The 25235-nt window shown below is 42.7% G+C and overlaps 1 protein-coding gene across 2 annotated transcripts in view; it reads left to right on the top strand.

The window, feature by feature from the left end:
• Positions 1-23347, top strand: part of LOC133642671 (histone acetyltransferase p300-like) — a 48713-nt gene extending 25366 nt beyond the window's left edge. The window contains exons 6-18 of one of the 2 annotated variants that reach the window (XM_062037019.1): positions 1985-2227; positions 2308-2407; positions 4176-4301; positions 7356-7473; positions 7566-7752; positions 10760-10825; positions 14272-14357; positions 15803-15955; positions 16058-16489; positions 21157-21405; positions 21503-21698; positions 22611-22762; positions 22921-23346. In XM_062037019.1, the coding sequence (XP_061893003.1) occupies positions 1985-2227; positions 2308-2407; positions 4176-4301; positions 7356-7473; positions 7566-7752; positions 10760-10825; positions 14272-14357; positions 15803-15955; positions 16058-16489; positions 21157-21405; positions 21503-21698; positions 22611-22762; positions 22921-22956 (2144 nt within the window). In that variant the 3' untranslated portion in view covers positions 22957-23346. Of the gene's footprint in view, positions 1-1984; positions 2228-2307; positions 2408-4175; positions 4302-7355; positions 7474-7565; positions 7753-10759; positions 10826-14271; positions 14358-15802; positions 15956-16057; positions 16490-21156; positions 21406-21502; positions 21699-22610 lie in introns of both variants that reach the window. The other variant, XM_062037018.1, reaches the window with a different exon arrangement.
• Positions 23348-25235: the final 1888 nt, after the last annotated feature.

Raw genomic sequence — 25235 nt, 5'->3', positions numbered from 1 at the left:
CATGTACCATGGTCCATGACGTGCTGCATGTACCATGGTCCATGACGTGCTGCATGTACCATGGTCCATGACGTGCTGCATGTACAAAAGTAGGTGACAGTGTCATCACCAGGAAAGATGAGGTCACCTACCTACGTTCCATTCTAGAGGCTAACCTTTCCTGTGATAAAATGGCAACCAAGGTAATCAGAAAGGTCAACCAACGAACGAGATTTCTCTACAGAATCTCCTCTCTGGTCAACAAAAGCACCATGAGGATTCTGGCGGGAACTCTCGTTCAACCCTTTTTCGATTACGCATGCACCTCCTGGTACCCTAGCACCTCCAAAACCCTCAAATCTAAACTCCAAACATCTCAGAACAAGCTAGTCAGGTTACTTCTAGACCTCCACCCCAGATCCCACCTCACTCCTACCCACTTCTCTAAAGTGGGCTGGCTCAAGGTGGAGGACAGAGTTAAACAACTTGCACTGAGCCTAGTCTATAAAATCCGCTACACCTCCCTGATACCGAAGTACATGTCAAACTACTTCCTTAACGTAAATGACCGCCATAACCACAACACCAGGGGGAGCTCCACTAACCACGTTAAACCCAGATTCCGAACTAACAAAGGTCTTAACTCATTCTCTTTCTATGCCACATCAATGTGGAATGCGCTCCCAACAGGTATAAAAGAAAGGGCATCTCTATCCTCCTTCAAAACCGCTATAAAAGTTCACCTCCAGGCAGCTACAACCCTAAACTAACACCCTCCCCGGATTGCTAATAATCAAATGTAAACAATCAAATGCAGATTCTTTTTCTTATGCCTTCTGATCTCTCTCTCTCTCTCTCTATGTCCACTACCCCCCCCCCACCCCACCCCCCCTCCACACTCCTGATTGTAAATAATGTAAATAATTCAATGTGATTATCTTGTGTGATGACTGTATTATGATGATAGTATATATGATAGTATATATCTGTATCATGAATCAATTTAAGTGGACCCCGACTTAAACAAGTTGAAAAACTTATTGGGGTGTTACCATTTAGTGGTCAATTGTACGGAATATGTACTTCACTGTGCAACCTACTAATAAAAGTCTCAATCAATCAATCTAAAAACGTGCTGCATGTACCATGGTCCGTGACGTGCTGCATGTACCATGATCCATGACGTGCTGCATGTACCATGTGGGGGTTACCCACATATGCGGTCCTCTCCAAGGTTTCTCATAGTCAATCACATTGACGTCCCACTGGGGTGAGTTTTCTTTGCCCGTATGTGGGCTCTGTACCGAGGATGTCGTTGTGGCTTGTGCAGCCCTTTGAGACATTTGTGATTTAGGGCTATATAAATAAACATTGATTGATTGATTGATTGATTGAAAGTGATTCACTCCTTTGGCGACGTTTTTGTCAAAAACTTGTAAGTTTCTCCGCTCAGTGTCACGGAACAGTGTCAACATCCCAGGTGTCTTTGAAATAAGGGAGTGGGAGTGGGAGGGGGAGTGGATGTGGGAGTGGGAGTGGGAGCGTCCGTCTTCATTGAGAGCCAGAAGAAGTCTGACTGTGTGTATTTTGGCAGTGTGAGTTTCCTCACTCATGCTTGCACTGGCGTATGGTTGTGTTGACCAGATTACTGACCGTATACCGCCCCACACCGCCTTTCATGGACCCATACGTGGTTATAGTCAAGGAACATGTGAGATCAAAATAAAGTGTGTGATTAGTCTGCATTAATACAAGATTTAATGTGATGAGTTTTTGTGATTTAGCATGTGTTAACTCGTTAAAGTTTGACAGCCCTGATTATTATTATATGTTGTGATTACACGAGTGCTTATTTCAAATATTGTTAACCTGCAATCATTGGTTGATCAGTGATATATGGATGTACATTTCCACCTGACATCCGCTACATGATCCACCTTTGTTTCAGCCTCCTCCTGCATCTCTTCAAAAATAACCTTGTTTTTCTTTCCTGCCTTCATCGCAGCGCTTGTCAGCAGTGCAGGGCTCGGTTTGGTGAACTCCTTAGGTTCAGGGGTGTCAGGTGGACAGTCCAGTACTCCAAACCTGAACCCGCCAAACCAGATCGATCCCAGCGCCATAGAGAGGGCCTATGCTGCCCTCGGCCTTACCTACCAGGGCAACCAGATGCAACAGCAGCCTTCCCAGGCCAACATGCCAAACCAGGGACTGCAAGGGCAACCTGGGATGCGGAATCTGAATGCCATGGGTCAGTTTGTCTCCCGTGAAAATGAACTGCTGTATAGAGTTTTTCTTTCTGCATTCAGAATGTTCAAATTCTTTATCCAGGAGGAAACTCTATTGGAGTGAATGGTGGCGTGCAGGCCCCCAACCCTCAGACGTCCCTTCTGCCAGATGCTATGTTGCAAAACAGCATCAACGCGCAGAGGTAGGACTGGCTAACATAGGACTCACCGTTGCTTAAAACAAAGCTTGAAAGAGCCATATTGGACCAAAAATACAAAAAACTCATCTGTCTGGACACACAAACAATTCAACATCTTATATAAGTGTTATGATGGAAGTGTCTATATTAGCCTACTATCAAAATGACTTTAAAAGTCTTATATAAGTGTTATAATGAAGACAACATATGTGTCTATATTAGCCTACTATCAAAATGACTTTAAAAGTCTTATATAAGTGTTATAATGAAGACAACACATGTGTCTATATTAGCCTACTATCAAAATGACTTTAAAAGTCTTATATAAGTGTTATAATGAAGACAACACATGTGTCTATATTAGCCTACTATCAAAATGACTTTAAAAGTCTTACATAAGTGTTATAATGAAGACAACACATGATGGAAGTGTCTATATTAGCCTACTATCAAAATGACTTTAAAAGTCTTATATAAGTGTTATAATGAAGACAACACATGATGGAAGTGTCTATATTAGCCTACTATCAAAATGACTTTAAAAGTCTTATATAAGTGTTATAATGAAGACAACATATGTGTCTATATTAGCCTACTATCAAAATGACTTTAAAAGTCTTATATAAGTGTTATAATGAAGACAACACATGTGTCTATATTAGCCTACTATCAAAATGACTTTAAAAGTCTTATATAAGTGTTATAATGAAGACAACACATGATGGAAGTGTCTATATTAGCCTACTATCAAAATGACTTTAAAAGTCTTATATAAGTGTTATAATGAAGACAACACATGATGGAAGTGTCTATATTAGCCTACTATCAAAATGACTTTAAAAGTCTTATATAAGTGTTATAATGAAGACAACACATGATGGAAGTGTCTATATTAGCCTACTATCAAAATGACTATGTGTCGTAGGCTGACTCAAATCTTTGTTGACAGAAATGTAATATTTATTCTACACATTTTTACAACATTGTAAAACATGAGTACAACTTCTCAGAGGGTGAGATAACTCCTGGTAATGACTGTCTTAGAATGGCCAAAGGTATGGATGTGTGTTTCCAAGTTAGAGAAAACTGTCTTCTTCTATTGGATTTATTACAAACTTTGCAAGCTGGGTAACGTTTGCTGTGGTCTGGAACAACATGGCACACAAACAACTATGAGAAATGCAGCCAATATTACATAGAGATAATGTGTCATGAGACATGCAGATATAAATTAAATACACAAGGACATAAGTAAAGGAAATGAAATGAGCTCAAATATAGCTACAAATGAGGTATAATGATGCAATATGTACTTACAGCTAGCCTAAATAGCATGTTAGCATGGATTAGCTTGCAGTCATGCAGTGACCAAATATGTCTGATTAGCACTCCACACAAGTCAATAACGTCAACAAAGCTCACTTTTGTGCATTCCCACACAGCATAAAACATTTGGTGGACAAAATGAGACAAATAAGGAGTGGCATATAACACGTCTCTCTGTGGCAGCGTCAGAGAGAGTTGTACATGTAAACAAACAGTACTCTCATCAGTGAAACACAAACATATTAAACATTTAGGAAGGTGTGTGTCATGTTTTACCTTCTACAGAAACATTATTAAAACAAAGTATGTTTTTCCCCATCTTTTTACATTGTCATACATTTTTGAAAATGCTCCCGGGAGCCACCAGGGCGGCGCTAAAGAGCCGTGGGTTGCCGACCCTCGGCTTAAAGGAATGCTTAACATACAGTGCCAAATGCTTTCCCAGTTTGCTGAATGATGGTGTGGGGAACCTGGGCTCCATGCCCACTGCGGCGCCTCCTTCTGCGGCCATGAGGAAGTCCTGGCACGAAGACATCACGCAAGACCTCCGCAACCACCTTGTGCACAAGCTGTGAGTCCGCTTCCTCCCTCCAGTCCCACCACTTTGTCATATGCACCTTCCTGTCTTAGATCAGCAAAAGTAGGGCTTCATCATATGTCACAATATGTTATTTGATCATTGGAGCGTTTGAAAAGAGGTGACTTTGGCTGCTGACGTATGCTGTGTAACATATCCTCATTTCCTCTTGTATTCTTTTCTCCAAACTATCATTCATATATTTCATCATTTACTCTTAAACTCTGGTTACTTTTTGTTGTAACATGGTTCTGTCTACAATTCTGTAACATTTAATAAACACTTATTCTTCTGTTCTTTAGATACTTTACATCACCTTTTGGCATTGCTACAAAATTGTGTATCGATCCAACACCAAGGATCGATATAGAAGGGTAATTGGCCATACCAACTTTCGTGCTTAAAGTGACAAAAATATTATTACAATATGAAATGTATAGCATTTACTGCTCTTGGCTCTCATTTCCTGAGTTTGTAAACGATAACAAAAAACCCCCAAACTATTTTGTGATACTAAAAAACACAGAGGTGTAATGATTCATCCACTACATCGGCCTATTCATTTATATTCCTAAGATTCAACTACATTGATCTGTGTTCGGCAAGTTAGCCTTCTGGAAGATACCATGTTTTCCGCGCTATGGAGTGCCGCACCCACCAAATTTTAGAAAGAATAAATGTATTTCCATGTATTAGCTGCACCAGACTATAAGCCGCAGATATATACTGGGACGAAAGTAGTTGTAAATGTTTGTTATTTATATGTTAAGGTATAAATGTTATTTATACCTTAATTGTTTCCAAACGGTGTCTGTAACACGGCAGTAAAACGGCTGATCAAACAAAACAGAAGTCATGGTCATGGACCCACTAGTGTTTAGCTGCGCAAGCTAGCTCTCCAATCAGCTAAACAGACTCAATAACTCCACGCTGACGTTTTGGTGAATTTACTGAGGAATTTGTGAAAGTGAAACCATACAAAAAGAATGTCATTGTAAGTTAATAATACTAACACAGACACTCGTAAACCTGTTAGCATATTAGCTAATGCTAATGACGCTAGTAGCTTAATTACATTACGATAGCACGTACAAAAAAACACTCTCACAGACATCACACATGGGACACTTTAGTAAGTAAGAATAGTTTTAGTTATATTGTAAAACTTACAAACCTTGCTTGGACGGATGAATGAAGAATCCATCCGAGTAAAAACGCTATGGACATCTAAAAGACGGAACAACACTTCCATATTCGGTTCAAAGCTCGAAACAGCAGGAATTAATTCACTTCACAGCATCTGCAGTAAGCCAACTCATCCAATAGATGGCGCAAACAAACAAACAATAACACACCATTTAGGTGTATTTTAATGAAAAGCATTTGCATTGTCAGCGAAGAAATGTCCATAAATTAGCAGCGTCGTTTTATAAGCCGCATGGTTCAAAGTGTAGGAAAAATGTAGTGGTTTATAGTCAATATCGCTCTAACATAAAGGCAATCAATGTATTTTATCAATACTAGGAGAAAGAACACATTGGATTTAAGAATGGCAGACTTAATATGAAATGTATGACTTTTAATGATAACTCACTGAATCTTTTCAGATATTACAGGGTTTCTCTTTAATGTACTTTGATTACTGCCACACCTTTTAAATAAGGTTATTGGGGTTTTTTTTACGTGAAAACAAATGTAAGTAATATAATATATTGTAGCCCCCAGAAGAAATCACACAAAATCAGACGCTATTTTTAACTTTTATTACCAACCTTCTGATAACAAACAGCACAATTCCAACAGGTTTTACCTCCCGTGCAAACACTTTCGTCTCCGTGAGCAACAACAACACTTCCTCATTCTCCGCCAATCACCTTTCAGGCACGGACGGTGTGTTTGCAAACATGGGAAAAACTGACATCAAATCCAAACCACACAAACATAAAACATTAAGATTAGCTGGTCGTTACAGTATAAATTGATATGTATAGTCTATTATTTGCGCACTATTGACAAGTGATGTACCGAAAACCTGACCACCGAAGAAAGACTTTGATCACTGAAAACTGCACAACCGAAACTGGATGTAAACAAAACGCACGCCATTGTCTGGAGCGTTGTCAGCATGTCTGTGATGTGGACGTGATTTTTTTATATATATTGCAGATATACCCGCGGACATCTACAAAATGTGCAAATATTAAGAAAGACAGTTGCAACTTTTAAGAAGAGAAAGTCCAACTAGAGCAACAGCGCCAAGCAAGTGTGACGTCACGCTCGATGCAGCCTCATTAGTCAGGGACAGAAGTCACTACTTTCTACAAGACATGATAACAGATTTATTTCAAATGTATATATACATTTTTTTAGCCTTTTTAAAGAAAACCATATCATCATAGAAATTATGCAAATTACTTGATGTCATGGTGACCACACCCCCACCGCCACAGGTATCTTGGCAGTTTAGGGGAAATCCTGTATTATCCTTCTAAATAAATGAATATTGTCTCCGCATCGAAGGCAACCTCAAAATATGATTTGAGTCGTTAAAAGGAATCGTTTCACCCCTACTAATCCCTGTAGTATCAACCATATACCAATGCTACAGTATATTTACTTAACTATCGCTACTGTCGATATTTGTATCGATCCTCCCAACTCAATTACATTCAAGAGATCTAGCTTAGCGGTTAGCATTGTTGGATCCTCATGTTTGCTATTCCTTGTCTTCTAATCCCTTTGTAAGAAACACACTTTGTTTGTGGCCAGGAGCCAAGGATGAATCATTTAGAAAGTGCACTGTGGAGGGACGTTATCCTCTAGCATGCTAGCAAGTTAGGGACGCCTTTGTTCACTCGCAGGACTTATCGGAATTGTGTCATCAGCATGCATTATCACGATATGTCGAGAGTATTATGGAGCAACCACAATATTTCAGTCAAAACAAGATTCATACCATTTTAGATACTGTATCTACTTTGATACCTGTTGTCCTTTACAGTGTGGGAGGAGTCAACATTGAAATGTATGTACTGTATGTGTGAGCAGGGTGCAAGCCATCTTTCCCACTCCTGACCCCGCTGCCCTGAAGGACCGCAGGATGGAAAATCTGGTGGCGTATGCTCGAAAAGTAGAGGGGGACATGTACGAGTCCGCCAACAGTAGGGTAAGACATGGCCGTCACATTTGTGTCCAAGAAGTGGATGGCATGTGAATGACCTGCAACACTCTGGTTTCTCTTTGCTCCTTTCCCTCAAGGCGGAGTACTACCACCTCCTAGCAGAGAAGATTTACAAGATCCAAAAGGAGCTTGAGGAGAAGAGGAGGACTCGTCTCCAAAAGCAGGGAATGATGCCTGGGCAACCTAGCTTGGCTTCACCTGGCTTCCCACAGATACCACCTCCCAGCCTGGGTCAGCCTCCCATGGCCCCGGGGCCACCTCCAAGTAAGCCAACATATCAATTGAACACATTTTCCAGACTATGGAGTGCACGGGTATATAAGCTGCACCCACTAAATTTGAGGGGAAAAATAGTTTCCCACTTATTAGCCACAGTCACAGATATATAAGTTGTGAAATGAGTTATTTACACAGAAATATTTCATAAATGTTTATTTGCATACCTTAATTGTTTCCAAATGGAGTTTTAACACGGCAGTAAAACGGCTGATCAAACAAAACAGGAGTCATGGACCCACTAGCTGCGCAAGCTAGCTCTCAATCAGCTAAACAGACTCAATAACTCCACGCTGACTCTCTGGTGAATTTACTGAGGAATTTGTGAAAGTGAAACAATACAAAAAGTAATGCCATTATAAGTTAATAATACTAACACAGACACTCGTAAACGCGTTAGCATATTAGCTGGTGCTAACAACGCTACCTTGATTACATTACAATAGCATGTACAACTATGCATGAAAACACTCCTACAGACATCACACATGGGACGCTTTAGTAAGTAAGAATAGTTTTAGTTATATTGTAAAACTTACAAACGTTTGGAGTGATGAAGAATCCATACGAGTAGAAACGCTATGGACGGCTACTTCCAGTTCAAAGCTCTAAACAGCAGGGATTCATTCACATAGCAGCAGCTGCACTGTGCAAACTCGTCCAAAGGATGGCACCATAGCACAAACAATTACACAACATTTAAGTGTATTTTAATAAAAAGTATTTGCATTATGGGTGTCCGATAAATTTGCAGCACCGTTTTATAAGCCGCAGGGTGCAAAGTTTAAGGGAAAAGTAGTGGCTTATAGTCCAAGATATACGGTACTCCTCTGTTTGTCGATATACACTTAAAAGATATGGTGTGAATGAATGATCAGTAATAGACATGGAGAAAGGCTAAGATTAAAAATGTGAAAATGGAACAAACCATATTGTATTTCTCCCCAATATAAGTTCATCTTTTGCTTTACCAGTAGTGTGGAAACTCCATTTACGAACTTAATTGGTTCTTGAACATGGTGTGTAAGTGGAGCTCGTAAAAGTTTGTATAGTGAAGCAGAGTTCACCCTAAGAAACAATGTAAACATGAATAATTGCTTCTAGCCTCCACAAAAGTCCATGTTTTAGTAAAAGAATGCACACTTGGTTATCAATCTGATATACTTTAAAATATCCTCAATTTAACGATCAAAACAACACAAAAACAAGGCAAGCTGAGCTGTCAACACACAAAACATTAACAACCATGTTGCTACACTTATAAAAGAAGTCAAAACTTCTTTACCTTGCTGCCCGTGAATGTTTTTGGCATGCACTCCACACAAGAAGGCAAAGTCATTTAAGGCAGAGAGAGAGAGGGGAGGGGGCGGGAAGGAGGGGCAGCGTGTTACTGCTCCTCCAGGGTTTCTTCTTTTCACTCTCACAATCACAAATACTTTAATAATCCCAGAGGGGAAATGAAGATTTTCAGCACTATCCCATTCAAGATCAGACAAACATTACAGGGAGACAGAACAGGATCAAACATTACTGTGAGACAGAACAGGATCGTCTGCCAGCTTCCGGTGCCCCTTACAAAAAAGGTGAGAAACAGGTAAACGCTTAAAGACATTTAAAAGAGCCGAGCTGATGCAACCAGCCACTTCTACCCACAGCCACAAAAGTAAAACAACAACAACAAACATATACACTGTGGTGGCCTCTGCGGTGTTCCTCACCATCGTCTGCTGGGGTGGGGGGACAGGAGCAGACCCAACAAAGCAACCAAGAGAGTCGGCTCCACCCTCGGCCGCCCACCAACTCTCAGCTAGTGTCCAGTTGGCATGGATGAGTGAGGATACGTCCAAGGAGACAGAGGTGTCTGATACCTGCTCATTCAGCCAAGACACTGTGAAGCTTGTCCAGCTCTCCAGTCCTGTCTCTTCATCCACATCCCCTCCAGTCTCTCCAAACTCTGCAGTCCTGTCTCTTCATCCACATCTCCTCCAGTCTCTCCAAACTCTGCAGTCCTGTCTCTTCATCCACATCCCCTCCAGTCTCTCCAAACTCTGCAGTCCTGTCTCTTCATCCACATCCCCTCCAGTCTCTCCAAACTCTGCAGTCCTGTCTCTTCATCCACATCTCCTCCAGTCTCTCCAAACTCTGCAGTCCTGTCTCTTCATCCACATCTCCTCCAGTCTCTCCAAACTCTGCAGTCCTGTCTCTTCATCCACATCTCCTCCAGTCTCTCCAAACTCTGCTGCCCTGTCTCTTCATCCACATCTCCTCCAGTCTCTCCAAACTCTGCAGCCCTGTCTCTTCATCCGCATCTCCTCCAGTCTCTCCAAACTCTGCAGCCCTGTCTCTTCATCCACATCTCCTCCAGTCTCTCCAAACTCTGCAGCCCTGTCTCTTCATCCACATCTCCTCCAGTCTCTCCAAACTCTGCAGTCTTGTCTCTTCATCCACATCTCCTCCAGTCTCTCCAAACTCTGCAGTCCTGTCTCTTCATCCACATCTCCTCCAGTCTCTCCAAATGGACTCTGGTGTGGCAGACACCCAGCAGCTGGTCTCCATGGCCAAAAGGCTCCCGGGAGGCAGATCCAGAAGTTCACAAAAAAGCACCGCAGAAGTCAGCCTTGTCTCACAGTCCCAAAGGGTCCCCAACCAAAAGGCCAAAAACCCCACATGAAAAGAAGAGGGAAACATCAGGAACACAAAAGGATGACACGAGCACAGAGCTCCTGCCACCAGCAGCCACTACAGCGGCGCCATCTTGGGGGGGAAAAAAGAGACTTTCTCAGTCTGCTGTGACACCACAGCCATTCGCTCCTTCTTTGGCTTTTTTGGAGTCGTATTGAGTAGGCAAAATAGAGTAGTAGACAAAGCTGGTGAAAGAAAGAAGGCAAGTGTAACGGAGCGTGTAAACAGGATGTGATGTAAGGGGGCTCCGCCGTGCTGCACAGGAAGTGATGTCCCCAAAATGGCTTTCTGTAACATAGTATCGTTCTTTCAGACGGTCCTCATGCTGATCCGTCCATGATCCGACCTGCTGGACCCAACAGGCTGCAGAACCCAGCAGGTGAGTGTCCTTGACGTGACACAGAGAAGAAAACCTCCGCCTAATCCAATGAAAGAAAATGTTGAATTGATATCAGACTTGGAGAATTTAAGGCTTCATCACTCCATTATTATTGAACTAACTCTTGTTTTTCAAGATGTGTTAATGTGGACTCAGATGTTCTTTGCCTCGTCCACTCATTGCACACAAGTCTGCTAATGTCTTTTTCCACTCCTTCATACTGTGGTGTCTAATTGGAAATGTGACTGCTAGGCTTGTCAGGATTTCACCAATGAAATTCCATGTCTCTTGATCCTTATTTGTTACCACGATTAAAAATAATATATCATATACTTTTAAAGGAGCCATATATACAAATTTGACCAGAAAGGGTACTGCAATCACAGTCAAAATTCTGTAGTCCCCTCCCCCTCTCTCTGACTGAGGTTGCCAGATACGCAGCCGAATCCAGTTGGATGGACTGGGCTACTCCAAGGAACTTCAAACTTCCACTACCTCTTACTAGGTGTTGAGGTGCTGGGACCATAATAGTTGAATAGACAAGCCCTTTGTCAATAAAAAATCTCTTACCAACACATTTTACACAGAAATGAAGCTGTTTCCAGGAAGAAGTAGGTCATGCCTGCGTACAATATGACAACAATCATATGGTTATTGTCAGTACTGTCAGAAAACAGACTACAACCAACACTAGCAATGGTTATACTGGTGAAAATAAGTAGAGCATGCTTAGCAGACTAATGTACGCCCAAAACTAAAGAGGAGACATTTTACCAAGATATGCCTATAGGCTACTGTTTCAAACCTTTCAGATTGCCATATAACTTGGTGCATGTAGTCCACAATATGTAAACACCAATGAGGAATTATTTTATCATGCGATTTGTCTGTCTCCATACCTTTCACATTGCCATGATGACTAATGTTGGAACCATTTCCTCAGTGTATCAGCATATTGAGAAGGAAATAGGCACTGACACTACCCATATCCACATAGCTTTGTACTAAATATATTATGACACATGGACATACAGGCTAACGGGCATATATTTCCCCCGTTAGCCTGTAAGTCCATGTGCCATTGACCGGGCTAGCATGCTAAGCATTCGTTGCACGGACATATGTACTGTATCGGACAATATAGTTTACATACAAAATGTCCATGTCCATTTATTACAAGTAATACAAAAAGGTAAATGTCTGACTTACCTATCAAGGAGGAAATTAGCAAGTTTGGTGTCAGATAAAAAAATCTTGTCCGCCTTCAGTCGCCTCCAATCAATCAATCAATCCATCTTTCAAAGGCATCTCTGATACAAATCCTGGTTTTGTTGCTGGCTTTGTCATGAATAAGTTGAGAAAGGTAACTTTTAGATTGACTAAGGTCTGACATGTTTAGTAACTCTACCAGTGGCAGTAGCCAGACCAAGATGGCAACCCTGATGTGACACACTCACAGACTTTCTAATTGGTCAAACGGTGGAGGGCGGGGCATCGACATGAAAACAATAACAAGATTTCAGGGCTGTAAATCTAATTTTGAAATGATCATCCTGGCTGAACTACTGTTATCAGTTATAGAGGTATTGGAAAAGAAGATGATTTTTGAATGCCTTTTGACGTATCATTCAGGGGTTAGTGCATGTGCCTCACAATATGAAGGTCCTGAGTAGTCCTACGTTCAATCCCGGGCTCAGGATCTTTCTGTGTGGAGTTTGCATGTTCTCCCCGTGACTGCGTGGGTTCTACTCCGGCTTCCTCCCGCCTCCAAAGACATGCACCTGGGGATAGGCCCCTCCCACCTCCAAAGACATGCACCTGGAGATAGGTTGATTGGCAACACTAAAATTGGCCCTAGTGTTTGAATGTGAGTGTGAATGGCCTGTGATGAGGTGGCGACTTGCCCGAATGCAGCTGAGATAGGCTCCAGCACCCTCCGCGACCCCAAAAGGGACAAGCGGTAGAAAATGGATGGATGGATTTAATAATGACTTGACATGACATTATTACATATGGCTCCTTTAAATGTACTACTTTGTTAAAAACAGTTTTAAAGTGTCAAGTATTAAAGATCAACGTGCTTCAACATCTTCTTGCACATGATTTAAATGATGTAACTATACATTCCAAAAGGACAGCAGTGTTCTATAACCTGCGAGTGTATCAAAACAAACAACACTGTGCTTGTAAATAGTTGTTATTTACCAACTATTTCACATTGTCAAATAAAGACAGCAGTGGCGTGGAGCCTTTGTTACAAAACAAACAATATTGTTCTTAATATTCTTGCAATACGGTGGTAGTGTGACGTGGGCTTGTGGTGGCGGATCTCCGCTCTCACTCGTGCGGCGGATACTCTCATGATGGCTTCTGTTTGATTGCAGAATAAATATGTACCTCTGATGGCTAAATATAGCAACAACGTGGCTAAAGTGCAGCAAAGGTTCTTTCTTCTTGGTGTTGTGATGCGGAGTTACACCACACCTGCACTTATGCTACACTGACACACTTCCTTTATCGTTGTTTTTATGAGCGAAGGCCAACCGTAAGAGCCAAATCCCCATTTGTGACAGGGTATTAGTACATTTATTGGGAACACTGACTCATTCTTTACATTTACATACAATAAGGCAGCCGGCATTTTTCTTTGGTGCTGACTCAGCGCTCACATGCCGCCAATTGAAAAAGTGTTGTACGGTATTCGGTAGGGATCGATACTGGTACTCAACACTACCAATTTTCGGTACTTTTTTGGTACTAAACTGTCCATTTTGATTGTGATATTAAAAAAATACTGCTGTCCAGTTGTATTATCATTTGCAAGTATGAGATTAAGTTGCAATTACAGTTGCAAGCCCACGATGGCAGTCGTGTATAGTTGGTGGTTTTTCTTGCGCCATAAAAAGGGTTAATCCTGTAAGTATTGTACTTATTAGGCCCAGCTGTTTGATTGTAATGTGCATCTTAGTTGTAGTTTTCATTATCATAATTTGGAGGTGTTGAAATCGCCATGTAAAATCACTAATGCAAATGACAATAGCAAAGCCAGTGTATATTAGCATCAAGCTAGTACATTTTTGGAAAAGTGGAGCCTTACGTTACTCGCGTTGGATCGTTTTTTTTAATTGCAACATTACCCAGGTAGTTAGGCAGAGTCCTGAGTGGCAAAGTACGAAGAGTTGTCTAAAAGTCGACAACCAGGCGTGATGTCACGCGCAAGCCAGGTACCGTAATATGGCACTGTTGGATCTGACATGAATCGGTGCCCGGTAGGACCAACAGGATTTGGCCGATGCCAAAAAATGACAGGACTCGGTAGCCATGCCTAGTATTCCATACTGGAAAAAAGCAGTTTTTCGTGTCTTGGCACCGAGCTGGTGTGGAAGTATCAATACTTTTGACTGCACTTACTTATGTTTGCACTCATACAAGCCACTTGTGTGCAGGAGTCAACCAGTTTGGTCAGATGGGGATGCAGTCAATGGGTCAAAGGTCGACACCTCCTCTTCCCCTCAATGCGCCAATGAACCAGGTATGAATTACTGCGTCTGAAGCTTCTGTCTCTGGCTTGTGTGCTCTGAAAATAAACTGATGAAGTGCCATCTTGAGTGAGGGTCCACATAATGCAGCAGACAAACTAAGAACTGAACTTGTACAAAGAACAAATATGTCATTGTTACGCATTATATGTTGTTGGACTTCTTTCAAGTGGAAAAACAAATTGCCTCTATATTGAAGCTATGATCATATATATCTGATTTATAACACGGAAAGACTTGCAAAGTTTGTGAGTAAATAGACATGTTCAAAATAGTATCAATCTTACAAAGATTCCTGAGCCATTTTGAGAGATAACGAGGAAGGCAGTCCCGTAAACGTGTGACGTAGAGGAGGAACCACAGATCCCTTCCCCATCCACAACAATAATGATGAGATCAACAAGGATTACTTTGGGAAAATGAGGATCCAGAACCTTATATTGTTGATCCTTAATACAAAGAGGACGATGTACAAGTTTTAAAAGCTCTGCTTAATAAATCCAGCTTTAGTGAAACACTAAGCATCATGTAGCAGTGTTGCTAAGTGCTAAAGAAAAACAAACATAATAAAATGATAGCTTACTGTACGATGTCTGCTCTCACTGCGATGATGACTGTAGGGTGTTTATATCTTCCCGTTTAGATGAAGAATTAATCATGATGCACACGAAGGTTTAACAAGGAGAAGTCTCCCTGCAGACACGGTCTGCGGTTGTGTGTGTTTGTCTCCATCTCCGGGTATACATTGAATGTCACAGATGAACAACTTCTACATTCATGGCTGACTCCTGCTAATATCCAGACGAGAGGCATGATTTATAATCTAGAACTTTGACAGGCCGAGATGTGGCTGGGTCACAGTAAAACTGTGTTATCAAACCACCGCCGCTAAGAATAAGTTTGTCTGCGTTAGCGCTTATAATAAGAACTTTGCTAATATTTGGTTAATATTCAGGTCACAATATGTATAAAGAGTATTGTTGGCAGGTTTTGGATTGTTTTTTAGAGGTTTTGTGGGCAAAATAGAGAGCCCTTATTGACGGACTATTTATGTATTTACGACTTAGCATGCATAAAATAAAAACATGTCTTATATAGGGATTGTAAATGTTAAACAGCGCATGTCTGTAGAATTTTTGCATATTTCCAGTATGACTGATCTAATAATATGGTCAGAGTGCAGAAGTGACGTCAATCTCCGAAAAAGATTACAGAAGACGTTCAAAGCGGAATCTTTAAAATGGCTGACTGAATTTGTGGCATTTTGTGATGTTAAGATGGTGTTTTCACATACTTTGTGGACTGTAACTACAATTGGATATGTTTAATGGATGCAATGAAACCCAAATAAGCATATAAAGTCTACTTGGTTTATACTCTACTGCCACTTTAAGGAAATAGTCAGTTATTCAACACCCTTTTGGTGTCTCCTGTACAGATGGGTATGGGCTCAACAAGGATGGGCCAGCCAAATGCCACGCAGCTCCAGACCCAGTACCTCCCGCCAGGCCAGTTTCCTGGGTCCAGTCCTGGGCTCGGTGCTGGCCCTGTTGGCGTGAACCAGCCAGGATCACAGGCCGCTGGGCCGCTGGTAAAGATTTAGCAGCAAGCCTAATTGTGTTGACCAAACAAATTCCTGAAAAGCACGCAACGACGTCCTCTCCACTTACTCTCCTTTTCTTAATCTGTGCAGCAGAACCAGATGTCGACTCCGCCTTCCCTCCCAGCCGGCAGCCCTTCAGCCCAGTCTGCCACACCTGCCCCGTGCTCGGCAGCCTCGCTGGGGCCTGCAGCGCCTCCGTCCTCCACCTCCAACCAGCCCAGCACCTTTCCTCACTGCACGCCCATGCGAACAAACTCTCCCTCGCCCGCACGCAGCTTAACGCCTCAACCTCATCAGACCGCTCCCAGCTTACCTCGCTCTCAGACGCCACAGCCGCCGACCCCGACTACGCCCCAGTTGCCTCCTCAGCACCAACAGCAGGCGTCGCAGAACTCTGAGAAGGCTAGCCAGCTGCCACAGCAGACACTTGGGGGCGCCACTACCTCAGGCCCCCAGGTAGGTCAGGCTTCTTTGGGGCCTTTCCAGAATGCACATGTGCCCCTGCAGCTGCCAGAGAGCCCAGTAAGTACTCACCTTTGCTTTCACTGTGGTGGAACCTGCATTTATCAGCTTGATTGGTTCTTCAGCCGGGTTTGTAAATCCAAAAGCACATTTCTCCAATGTAAATACACTATATTGCCAAAAGTATTTGGCCACCTGCCTTGACTCACCTATGAACTTGAAGTGCTGTCCCATTCCTAACCCATAGGGGTCAATATGACCTTTTGCTGCTATTACAGCTTCAAATCAAATCAACTTTATTTATAAAGCACATTTAAAATGTACCACAGGGGTAGCCAAAGTGCTGTACAATGGGCAGGTTAAAAGATAATACGAGAACCGAGCAAACACAACACAACACAAACAGAACACGATAAAAAAATAAAACATAAAAACAGGTTGACAGCAGGTGTATTATGGGATGCCATTACAGGATGGATATCACTCAGTGTTAAAAGCCATGGAATAAAAGTATGTTTTTAAGAGAGATTTAAAAACAGGAAGAGAGGAGGCTTGTCTAACACTCAGAGGTAGGTCGTTCCAGAGCTTGGGAGCAGCAGCGGCGAAAGCTCTGTCACCTCTAAGCTTCAGCCTTGTGTCAGGGACCGTCAGTAGCAGCTGATCGGCTGATCTTAGGGATCGGGTGGGGCAGTAAGGCTGAAGGAGGTCGGAGAGATATGTTGGCGCGAGGTTGTTTAGACATTTAAAAACAAATAAAAGGAGTTTAAAATGGATTCTGTAACGCACAGGGAGCCAGTGAAGGGACGCTAATATAGGGGTGATGTGCTCACGTCTGTGTTAGCAGACGAGCAGCAGAGTTCTGCACGAGCTGCAGGCCTGGATAATGCCTACATACAGGGCAGTGCAGTCGTCTAAACGAGTCGAGAGAAAGGCGTGGATTAATTTCTCGAGATCATGTCCTGATAGAAGCGGTTTCACTTTCGCTATTTGGCGTAATTGATAAAAGCTTTTTTGTACAACGCTGCTGATTTGTTTTTCGAATTTAAAATCTGAGTCGAACTTCAACTCTTCTGGGAAGGCTGTCCACAAGGTAGCCGAGTGTGTTTATAGCAATTTTCCACCATTCTTCCAAAAGCGCATTGGTGAGGTCACACACTGATGTTGGTGGAGAAGGCCTGGCTCTCAGTCTCCGGTCTAATTCATCCCAAAGGTGTTCTATCGGGTTCAGGTCAGGACTCTGTGCAGGCCAGTCAAGTTCATCCACACCAGACTCTGTCATCCATGTCTTTATGGACCTTGCTTTGTGCACTGGTGCACAGTCATGTTGGAAGAGGAAGGGGCCCGCTCCAAACTGTTCCCACAAGGTTGGGAGCATGGAATTGTCCAAAATGTTTTGGTATCCTGGAACATTCAAAGTTCCTTTCACAGGAACTAAGAGGCCAAGCCCAACTCCTGAAAACAACCCCACACCATAATTCCTCCTCCACCAAATGTCACACTCGGCCCAATGCAGTCCGAAATGTAGCGTTCTCCTGGCAACCTCCAAACCCAGACTGGTCCATCAGATTGCCAGATGGAAAAGTGTGATTCATCAGTCCAGAGAAGGTGTGTCCACTGCTCTAGAGTCCAGTGGTGATGTCCTTTACACCACTGCATCCCATGCTTTGCATTGGACTTGCTGATGTATGGCTTAGATGCTGCTGTTCATTCCATGAAGCTCTCTGCGTACTGCACGTGGGCTAATTGGAAGGTGACATGAAGTTAGGAGCTCTGTAGCAAGTGACTGTGCAGAAAGTCTTTGCACTATGCTGACCTCTCTGTCAGTTTACCTGGCCTACCACTTGGTGGCTGACTTGCTGTTGTTCCCAAACTCTTCACTTTTCTTACAGTAAAGCCGACAGTTGACTTTGGAATATTTAGGAGCGAGGACATTTCAGGACTGGATTTGTTGCACAGGTGGCATCCTATGACAGTTCCATGCTGGAAATCACTGAGAGCGGCCCATTCTTTCACAAATGTTTGTAGAAACAGTCTCCATGCCTAAGTGCTTGATTTGATACACCTGTGGTTAGTGATTCTCATCATTTGGATGGGTGGACACCATACTTTTGGCAATATAGTGTATGAATGCTGAGTTTTAGCCTCGACAAAAGTCCACATTTTAGTTAAGTGCTATTTGAAACATAACGAGGAGGTGATGGATCTACTTTCTCTTTATTAACAAGCTAAACTGTCCTACAGGGCTGGACAATTCATCACTTTTTCCCCCAATTATGGCTTGTCACCATGATGAAAATGTAAAAGTGGGGAAGTCCTGTGGGGAGTTCTCAGAGAGTATGGGGTCTGACTGTATGATCGTGTCAGAGCTCCAGGAAGTCGGACCAGTTTCCAGTGAGGGTTGGACTCCTCCAAGGGAAGTCCTGTGGGGAGTTCTCAGAGAGTATGGGGTCTGACTGTATGATCGTGTCAGAGCTCCAGGAAGTCGGACCAGTTTCCAGTGAGGGTTGGACTCCTCCAAGGGAAGTCCTGTGGGGAGTTCTCAGAGAGTATGGGGTCTGACTGTATGATCGTGTCAGAGCTCCAGGAAGTCGGACCAGTTTCCAGTGAGGGTTGGACTCCTCCAAGGGAAGTCCTGTGGGGAGTTCTCAGAAAGTATGGGGTCTGACTGTATGATCGTGTCAGAGCTCCAGGAAGTCGGACCAGTTTCCAGTGAGGGTTGGACTCCACCAAGGCTGCCCTTTGTCTTTTTCTGTTCATAACTTTTATGGACAGAATTTGTAGGTGCAGTCAGGGCGTTGAGGGGATCCGGTTCGGTGGCTGCAGGATTATGTCTCTGCTGAAAGGGATAAGCGGTAGAATTTGGATGGATTTTTGTAGATGATGTGGTCCTGACGGCTTCATCTGGCCAGGATCTTCAGCTCTCACTGGATGGGTTTGTAGCCGAGTGTGAAGAGACTGGGATGAGAATCAGCACCTCCAGGTTCGAGTCCTTGGTTTTCGCCCGGAAAAGGGTGGAGTGCCATGTTCCCTCTAATTTGTCACTTGTATGAGCAAGGGAAAAACTCCCCAAGCATCGGGTGGAGCACATGTGACAACATCAGACGTGTGGCCACACCTGACTTAATAACAAGTTCAATCTTTTATTTCAATAATCAAATGACAGGACTTTTTTTCCCAATGTAAGTGATTTGGCTCACTATAACAAATACAATCTTCTTTTTCATGAGCTTTGTGCTAGTGTTTTATGTCAAAGTGGGCATCCAGCTTTGGAAATAATTTGTACTCCTTTCACAGATCACATTTAGTTATTATATCATTTTATTAGCATGTCTGTAATCTAGTAACAGCATTCCATGATTAATATTCATATGACCAGTGAACATTGTTAATATATGGCAGTAGAATAAGCACATCAGTCATAGTGTAACCCTCTGGAATGGACAAAGAGTTGCTTTAAGCCTCTTTTGTACGGCAGACAATAACCAGGTTTTTTTTACTATGTTTTTGTTGTGGTTACGGCCGAAAAACAGTTTTGCTCAAAGTGATGGATGGAATTCCTGCCCTCTTTAAAGCGTTTCTACAGACGTAATAATTGAACAGTGTTGACGAACATTGTTTTCTCTGTTCTGGCCGCTTGCAAAATCATACAGAACAAACTTATCTGTTTATTTTCTTTATAGCTTAGATGGGATTTGATTTTGTGCAATTGCGCAGCTTAGAGGGAACGTTGGTGGAGTGCCATCTCCAAGTTGGGGAAGAGATCTTGCCCCAAGTGGAGGAGTTCAAGTACCTGGGAGTCTTGTTCACGAGTGAGGGAAGAGTGGATGGTGAGATGGACAGGCGGATCGGTGCGGCGTCTTCAGTAATGCGGACGCTGTATGGATCCGTTGTGGTGAAGAAGGAGCTGAGCCGGAAGGCAAAGCTCTCAATTTACCGGTCGATCTACGTTCCCATCCTCACCTATGGTCATGAGCTTTGGGTTATGACCGAAAGGGCAAGATCACGGGTACAAGCGGCCCAAATGAGTTTCCCCCGTCAGGTGGCGGGTCTCTCCCTTAGAGATAGGGTGAGAAGATCTCAAAGTAAAGCCGCTGCTCCTCCACATGGAGAGGAGCCAGATGAGGTGGTTCGGGCATCTGCTCAGGATGCTTTGCCAACACGCGTGCACACACCGAAGCCCCCTTGGTGGCCTCACAAATGATCAGAAATCACAAAAATCCTTAACTTTAACAACCATATTACTACATATTAAACAATTTAAAAAAGTGAAATCCACTTACGTTAACCTCGACAAAGCAGCAGCTGTGGAAAAAGCATCAGAGAGAGGGAGAAAACTGAACAAGAGGAGCTCTTATTCACTGTGAAATAGGTCTGCTTTGGCATCTTTTTCAGAAAAGTCCTGTTTCATCACAATTAAAACTTGCTGTGGTACGAAGTCCTGTCTTTTTGGGACTCCTATTGAGTAAGCAAAATGGACAAAAGTTGTCAAAAGGTGAAGAAACACAGAAGACACACACACACACACACACACACACTCACACACTGAGAAGTGTTCAGGGCAGCAAGTGACTTGGAGGGCTCCGCCCCCCTGCAGGCGGCACACAAAATGAATGAACGTGACATAATTGGCTCGATCGGAAAGTCCGTAAATGGAGGTTCCACGTGATTTTTTTTTTGTTAGTTTTTTGACTTAGTCTCCTGATCTTTTAACCCCGGTTGCCTTGCAGGCGTCTCCAAAGCCTCCTGTAACAGCAGACGCTCAGGTGTCTTCTCCAGCCTCCGTCAGCAGCGGCGCTAACCCCAGCTCCCAGCTCGCCCCGCCGGACTGTCCCGCTCCCAGCCAAGAGGATGGCAAAATGGAAGTGAAAAAGCAGGAGGACGAGGAAGAGGAGGACGGTGTGGAAAGCCAAGAGGAGGGCAAGGCTCTCGGGAAGACGGGCAAAGTTGAGCCTGACGTACAAACGGAGAAGGTTGAGGTAAGAATGTCCTCAAAAGCCTTGTTATTTTAGCCAAATGTGTGTTTTGCTTGCCACCTGTTTTCCCAGAGAAGAATAAATCCAGTCTCTGTTCCAGATAAAGAAAGAGGATGTATCTGGAGATGGGTGCAAAGCAGAGGCCATGGATACATCTTCGTCCTCTGCCTCCTCCTCCTCCTCGTCCGCTGAAACGGGGGAAGACAAGAAGCCGGAGGTGAAAAAGGAGCCCAAAGAACAAGATGAGGCATCTGAGTCCACGACCTCCCCAGCCAGCACTCAGAGCAAAAAGAAAAGTACGTCAAGCAGGTGTTATTTTCCACTCTGGACTGCAACCATTCCTTGCAGAACGGCTACAGGCATGTGGTTTTTCCCTCTATAGTCCGTCTTTTTTATCTCTGTAAAAATATAAACAATTATTTTACGTTTTTTCCGACCTACAATGTGTGTTAAAATCTTGATCCGTCTCTTTGCCATACCTGCCAACAAGTAGGGGTTTGGATCATCCAGTGGTAAAAACTATGGTTTTCCATTAAGCAACTCCACAAACTGTACATCAAGGATGATGGGTTGCTTTACATATAAGAACATCCATGATTGCTTACTGCCATGAGTTGAGATTAGGGCAAAACATTAGGGACAGGCCAATCAGAGGCAAGATATCATGGAACCAGGAAGTGAAATCACAACAGATATCCCAAATGAGGAGGAGAGAGTCGGAGAAGAGAAGAGGGAATCCTCAGGATTTCTATATTGGAAGATGGCAGAGGCATTGTCTTCTTGACAAGTTTCTTTCAGCGATGTAGACCACGTCCAGTGTTGGCTTCATTTGGACAAATGTATGATTCATTTGACTTGTTTACCATGTAAGCCCAAATGAAAAGTGGAAGATTGTGGCAGACATGTTTGCTACACTGTCTAATTGCTACTTTTCATGTCTAGCTGACATTACTACTCTTTGTATTTTGACATTGAATAGTTGCATCATTTTGAAACATAAACAACTAAATATTTGTTATTTCATGCTATAAATCACAAATGACTATTCAGATAAAGGAAGTTGGGGGGTAGGTGCCCCTCTTTCCCCCACAGCCCCCGACTTATTTCAAGTCTTTTTCATTGAGTTGAACTCCCATGCCTGCGGTTCTGTCAGTGGAGGCACGTATCTTGTGACTCCCATCTTCTTACAATGATCTTTTTGCCTCCAGCCTTTAAGCCAGAGGAGCTCCGTCAGGCTCTGATGCCCACCTTGGAGGCTCTGTACCGGCAGGACCCCGAGTCCCTCCCTTTTCGCCAGCCGGTGGACGCCCAGTTACTGGGAATACCCGTACGTATTCGAACTAGTAACAAAACTAACCTGGTAAGGGACTGCACTGGCTGCCATTTTGCTTCAACTCCTCTAAAAATGTGGATTTTTTTTTTGGTTTGTTTTCATTTTTCATCTTCCAAGCGTTATTTTGTCAGTAGTCATAATGTGTTTTTGACCTCGTCTCTCTGCTGCGCCTTCATTTTTTTCAGTTGCCATTGCATGTCAAGTCAAGAACACGTCTCTGAAACATAAACCTTTTGGCAAATCAAAGCAATTGATGAAGTAACAGCACACACGCGGCTGCTAAGAGAGATTGACTTCACACTCGGGTTGCCGACGCCTTGAAAAATGAAAAAGGGACTGCTATCATGATATCAGTGTTTTAAATGGGTCAATATGTTTTTATGACCTATGGAAAATAAGGAGCAGGAGAAAAATGTATGAAATGTAAACATTTTTATTTCCAATGTAACTTCCTGTGCCTCCGCTATCAAGGTAGAAGGGAAATGTCAACAAAATAGTACAATCACATTGAACACTTAACAATAAGCTCTTAAAAATGAAGGACTGTGTAAGAAATGCTTAATGATAACACAATAATATCTTCAGCAGGTTTAGTGGCAGCAAGTTACAGCTGTGCTCTAAAGGGTGAGCAGGAAAAAAGTTTCAGAACCACTGCTCTAACCCATTTCTCGCACTGGGCAATATAGCTACAAATGGTATCACCATATCAGTGTTATCTATCGGACCATATCAAAAAATGTTGATATTTGTGCAAATAAAAATACAGTTTCCACACTTAAATCATCATTTTTGGGCTTAAAAAACGTTGGTGACTTTAGCTCTGTGCTTCTTCCGTTTGTTTGTCATCACTGCCACAATTGGTGGAGAAATGTATTACAACTGAGTAACGCTGCAATGGGATAAGGAACAAAGTTATAACATTTTGGGGCTGATCCGGATCCCCGCCTGGATTCAGGGCTTTTTTACAATCAGCTCTGCTCTCGGAGTCATTTTCTAGCTTGCGTTGCTGCCTTTTGTACTATTTTACGCAAACCTAAATGTAATTACTTGCTTGTTTTTATATAATGTCTTTTTCCCGTTAGGAGTGGCTACAATCTCATGGTGATTGAAGGAAAGGGCTGTCTATAAGTTGGCCTTAAAATGTTACAAACTATTTTTAATTCTCACGGTAATACACAACAAAGTGTGAGGATGCATACTTTTGTTTGTAAATACGGTCCCATTTCCCTTTTTCAAGCGACATTTGGCAAGCCTGCTTCACCATCTCTTTCATAACACATGTTGATGTCCTTCTTGGAGATTGAGCACTTTGATCAGTTTCATAGTCAATTGCTTTTTTTTGCTATCACATGGATTCATTTGCCGTTGTTCAAATCATACTTTTTTTGTAGGTTTTTAGTCTGAATCAGATTTTGTGTCGACATTCTTGTGTGCCATTGCTTGCTTTCTAGTTCAGTTCCTCACCAGTAGCAGTGTTAGTAGGCAGTGTGTAGAGGTGGGGCAGTCATTCTCTTCATACACCTTTTTCCCCACTATAGAGTGCATAAGCCGCACCCACTAAAGTTTAGAAGAGAAATATTTTCCATATATTAGCCGCACCGGACTATAAGCCGCATTGTGGAATGACTTATTTACACAGAAATATTGAGTAAATGTTTATTTACATACCTTAATCGTTTCCAAACGGTGTCTGTAACACGGCAGTAAAACGGCTGATCAAACAAAACAGGAGTCATGGTCATGGACCCACTAGCTGCGCAAGCTAGCTCTCCAATCAGCTAAACAGACTCAATAACTCCACGCTGACGTTTTGGTGAATGTACTGAAGAATTTGTGAAAGTGAAACAATACAAAAAGAATGCCATTGTAAGTTAATACTAACACAGACACTCGTAAACAGGTTAACATTATAGCTAATGCTAACGACCTTAGTGTCATTACATCGCGATAGCGCGTACAAATATGCATGAAAACACTCCTACAGACATCACACATGGGACGGTATAATTGTTTTAGTTATATTGTAAAACTTTCAAACGTTACTTGAGGTGATGAACGAAGACTCCATACGAGTAGAATCGCTACAAACGGCTAGAAGACCGAACAGTAATTGTACTTCCGGCTGAAAGCGCTAGTCTTATCAGAAGGACAATGCAGCACTGCAGTGCCCGCGGTGGGCTAACTGCTCCAAAAGATGGCGCCATAGCACAAACAATAGCACACTCATTCAGTGTATTTGCTATTTTTTTTCTTTTTGCAATATGGCTGTCAATGAAGTCCAATCCATGAATTAGCTGCAGCGTTTTACCAACCGCAGGGTTCAAAGCGGCTTATAGTCGCTAGTTTACAGTCATTTTGACTGTACTGCGTGTGCCTACCTGACAGATATTTGTACAAAATATCCCAATTGTAAATACAGGAATTAAAAACTACCTACTGGTGCACCCTTTAAAAACTGACACTTTTCTTGTGTGGCTACAAATCTGCAGTATATCTTTGA

The sequence above is a fragment of the Entelurus aequoreus genome, linkage group LG25 (genome assembly GCF_033978785.1).
Source record: "Entelurus aequoreus isolate RoL-2023_Sb linkage group LG25, RoL_Eaeq_v1.1, whole genome shotgun sequence".
Lineage (NCBI taxonomy): Eukaryota > Metazoa > Chordata > Actinopteri > Syngnathiformes > Syngnathidae > Entelurus > Entelurus aequoreus.
The sequence above is the reverse complement of the archived record's forward strand: the minus strand, read 5'-3'. Positions and strand labels throughout refer to the sequence as shown.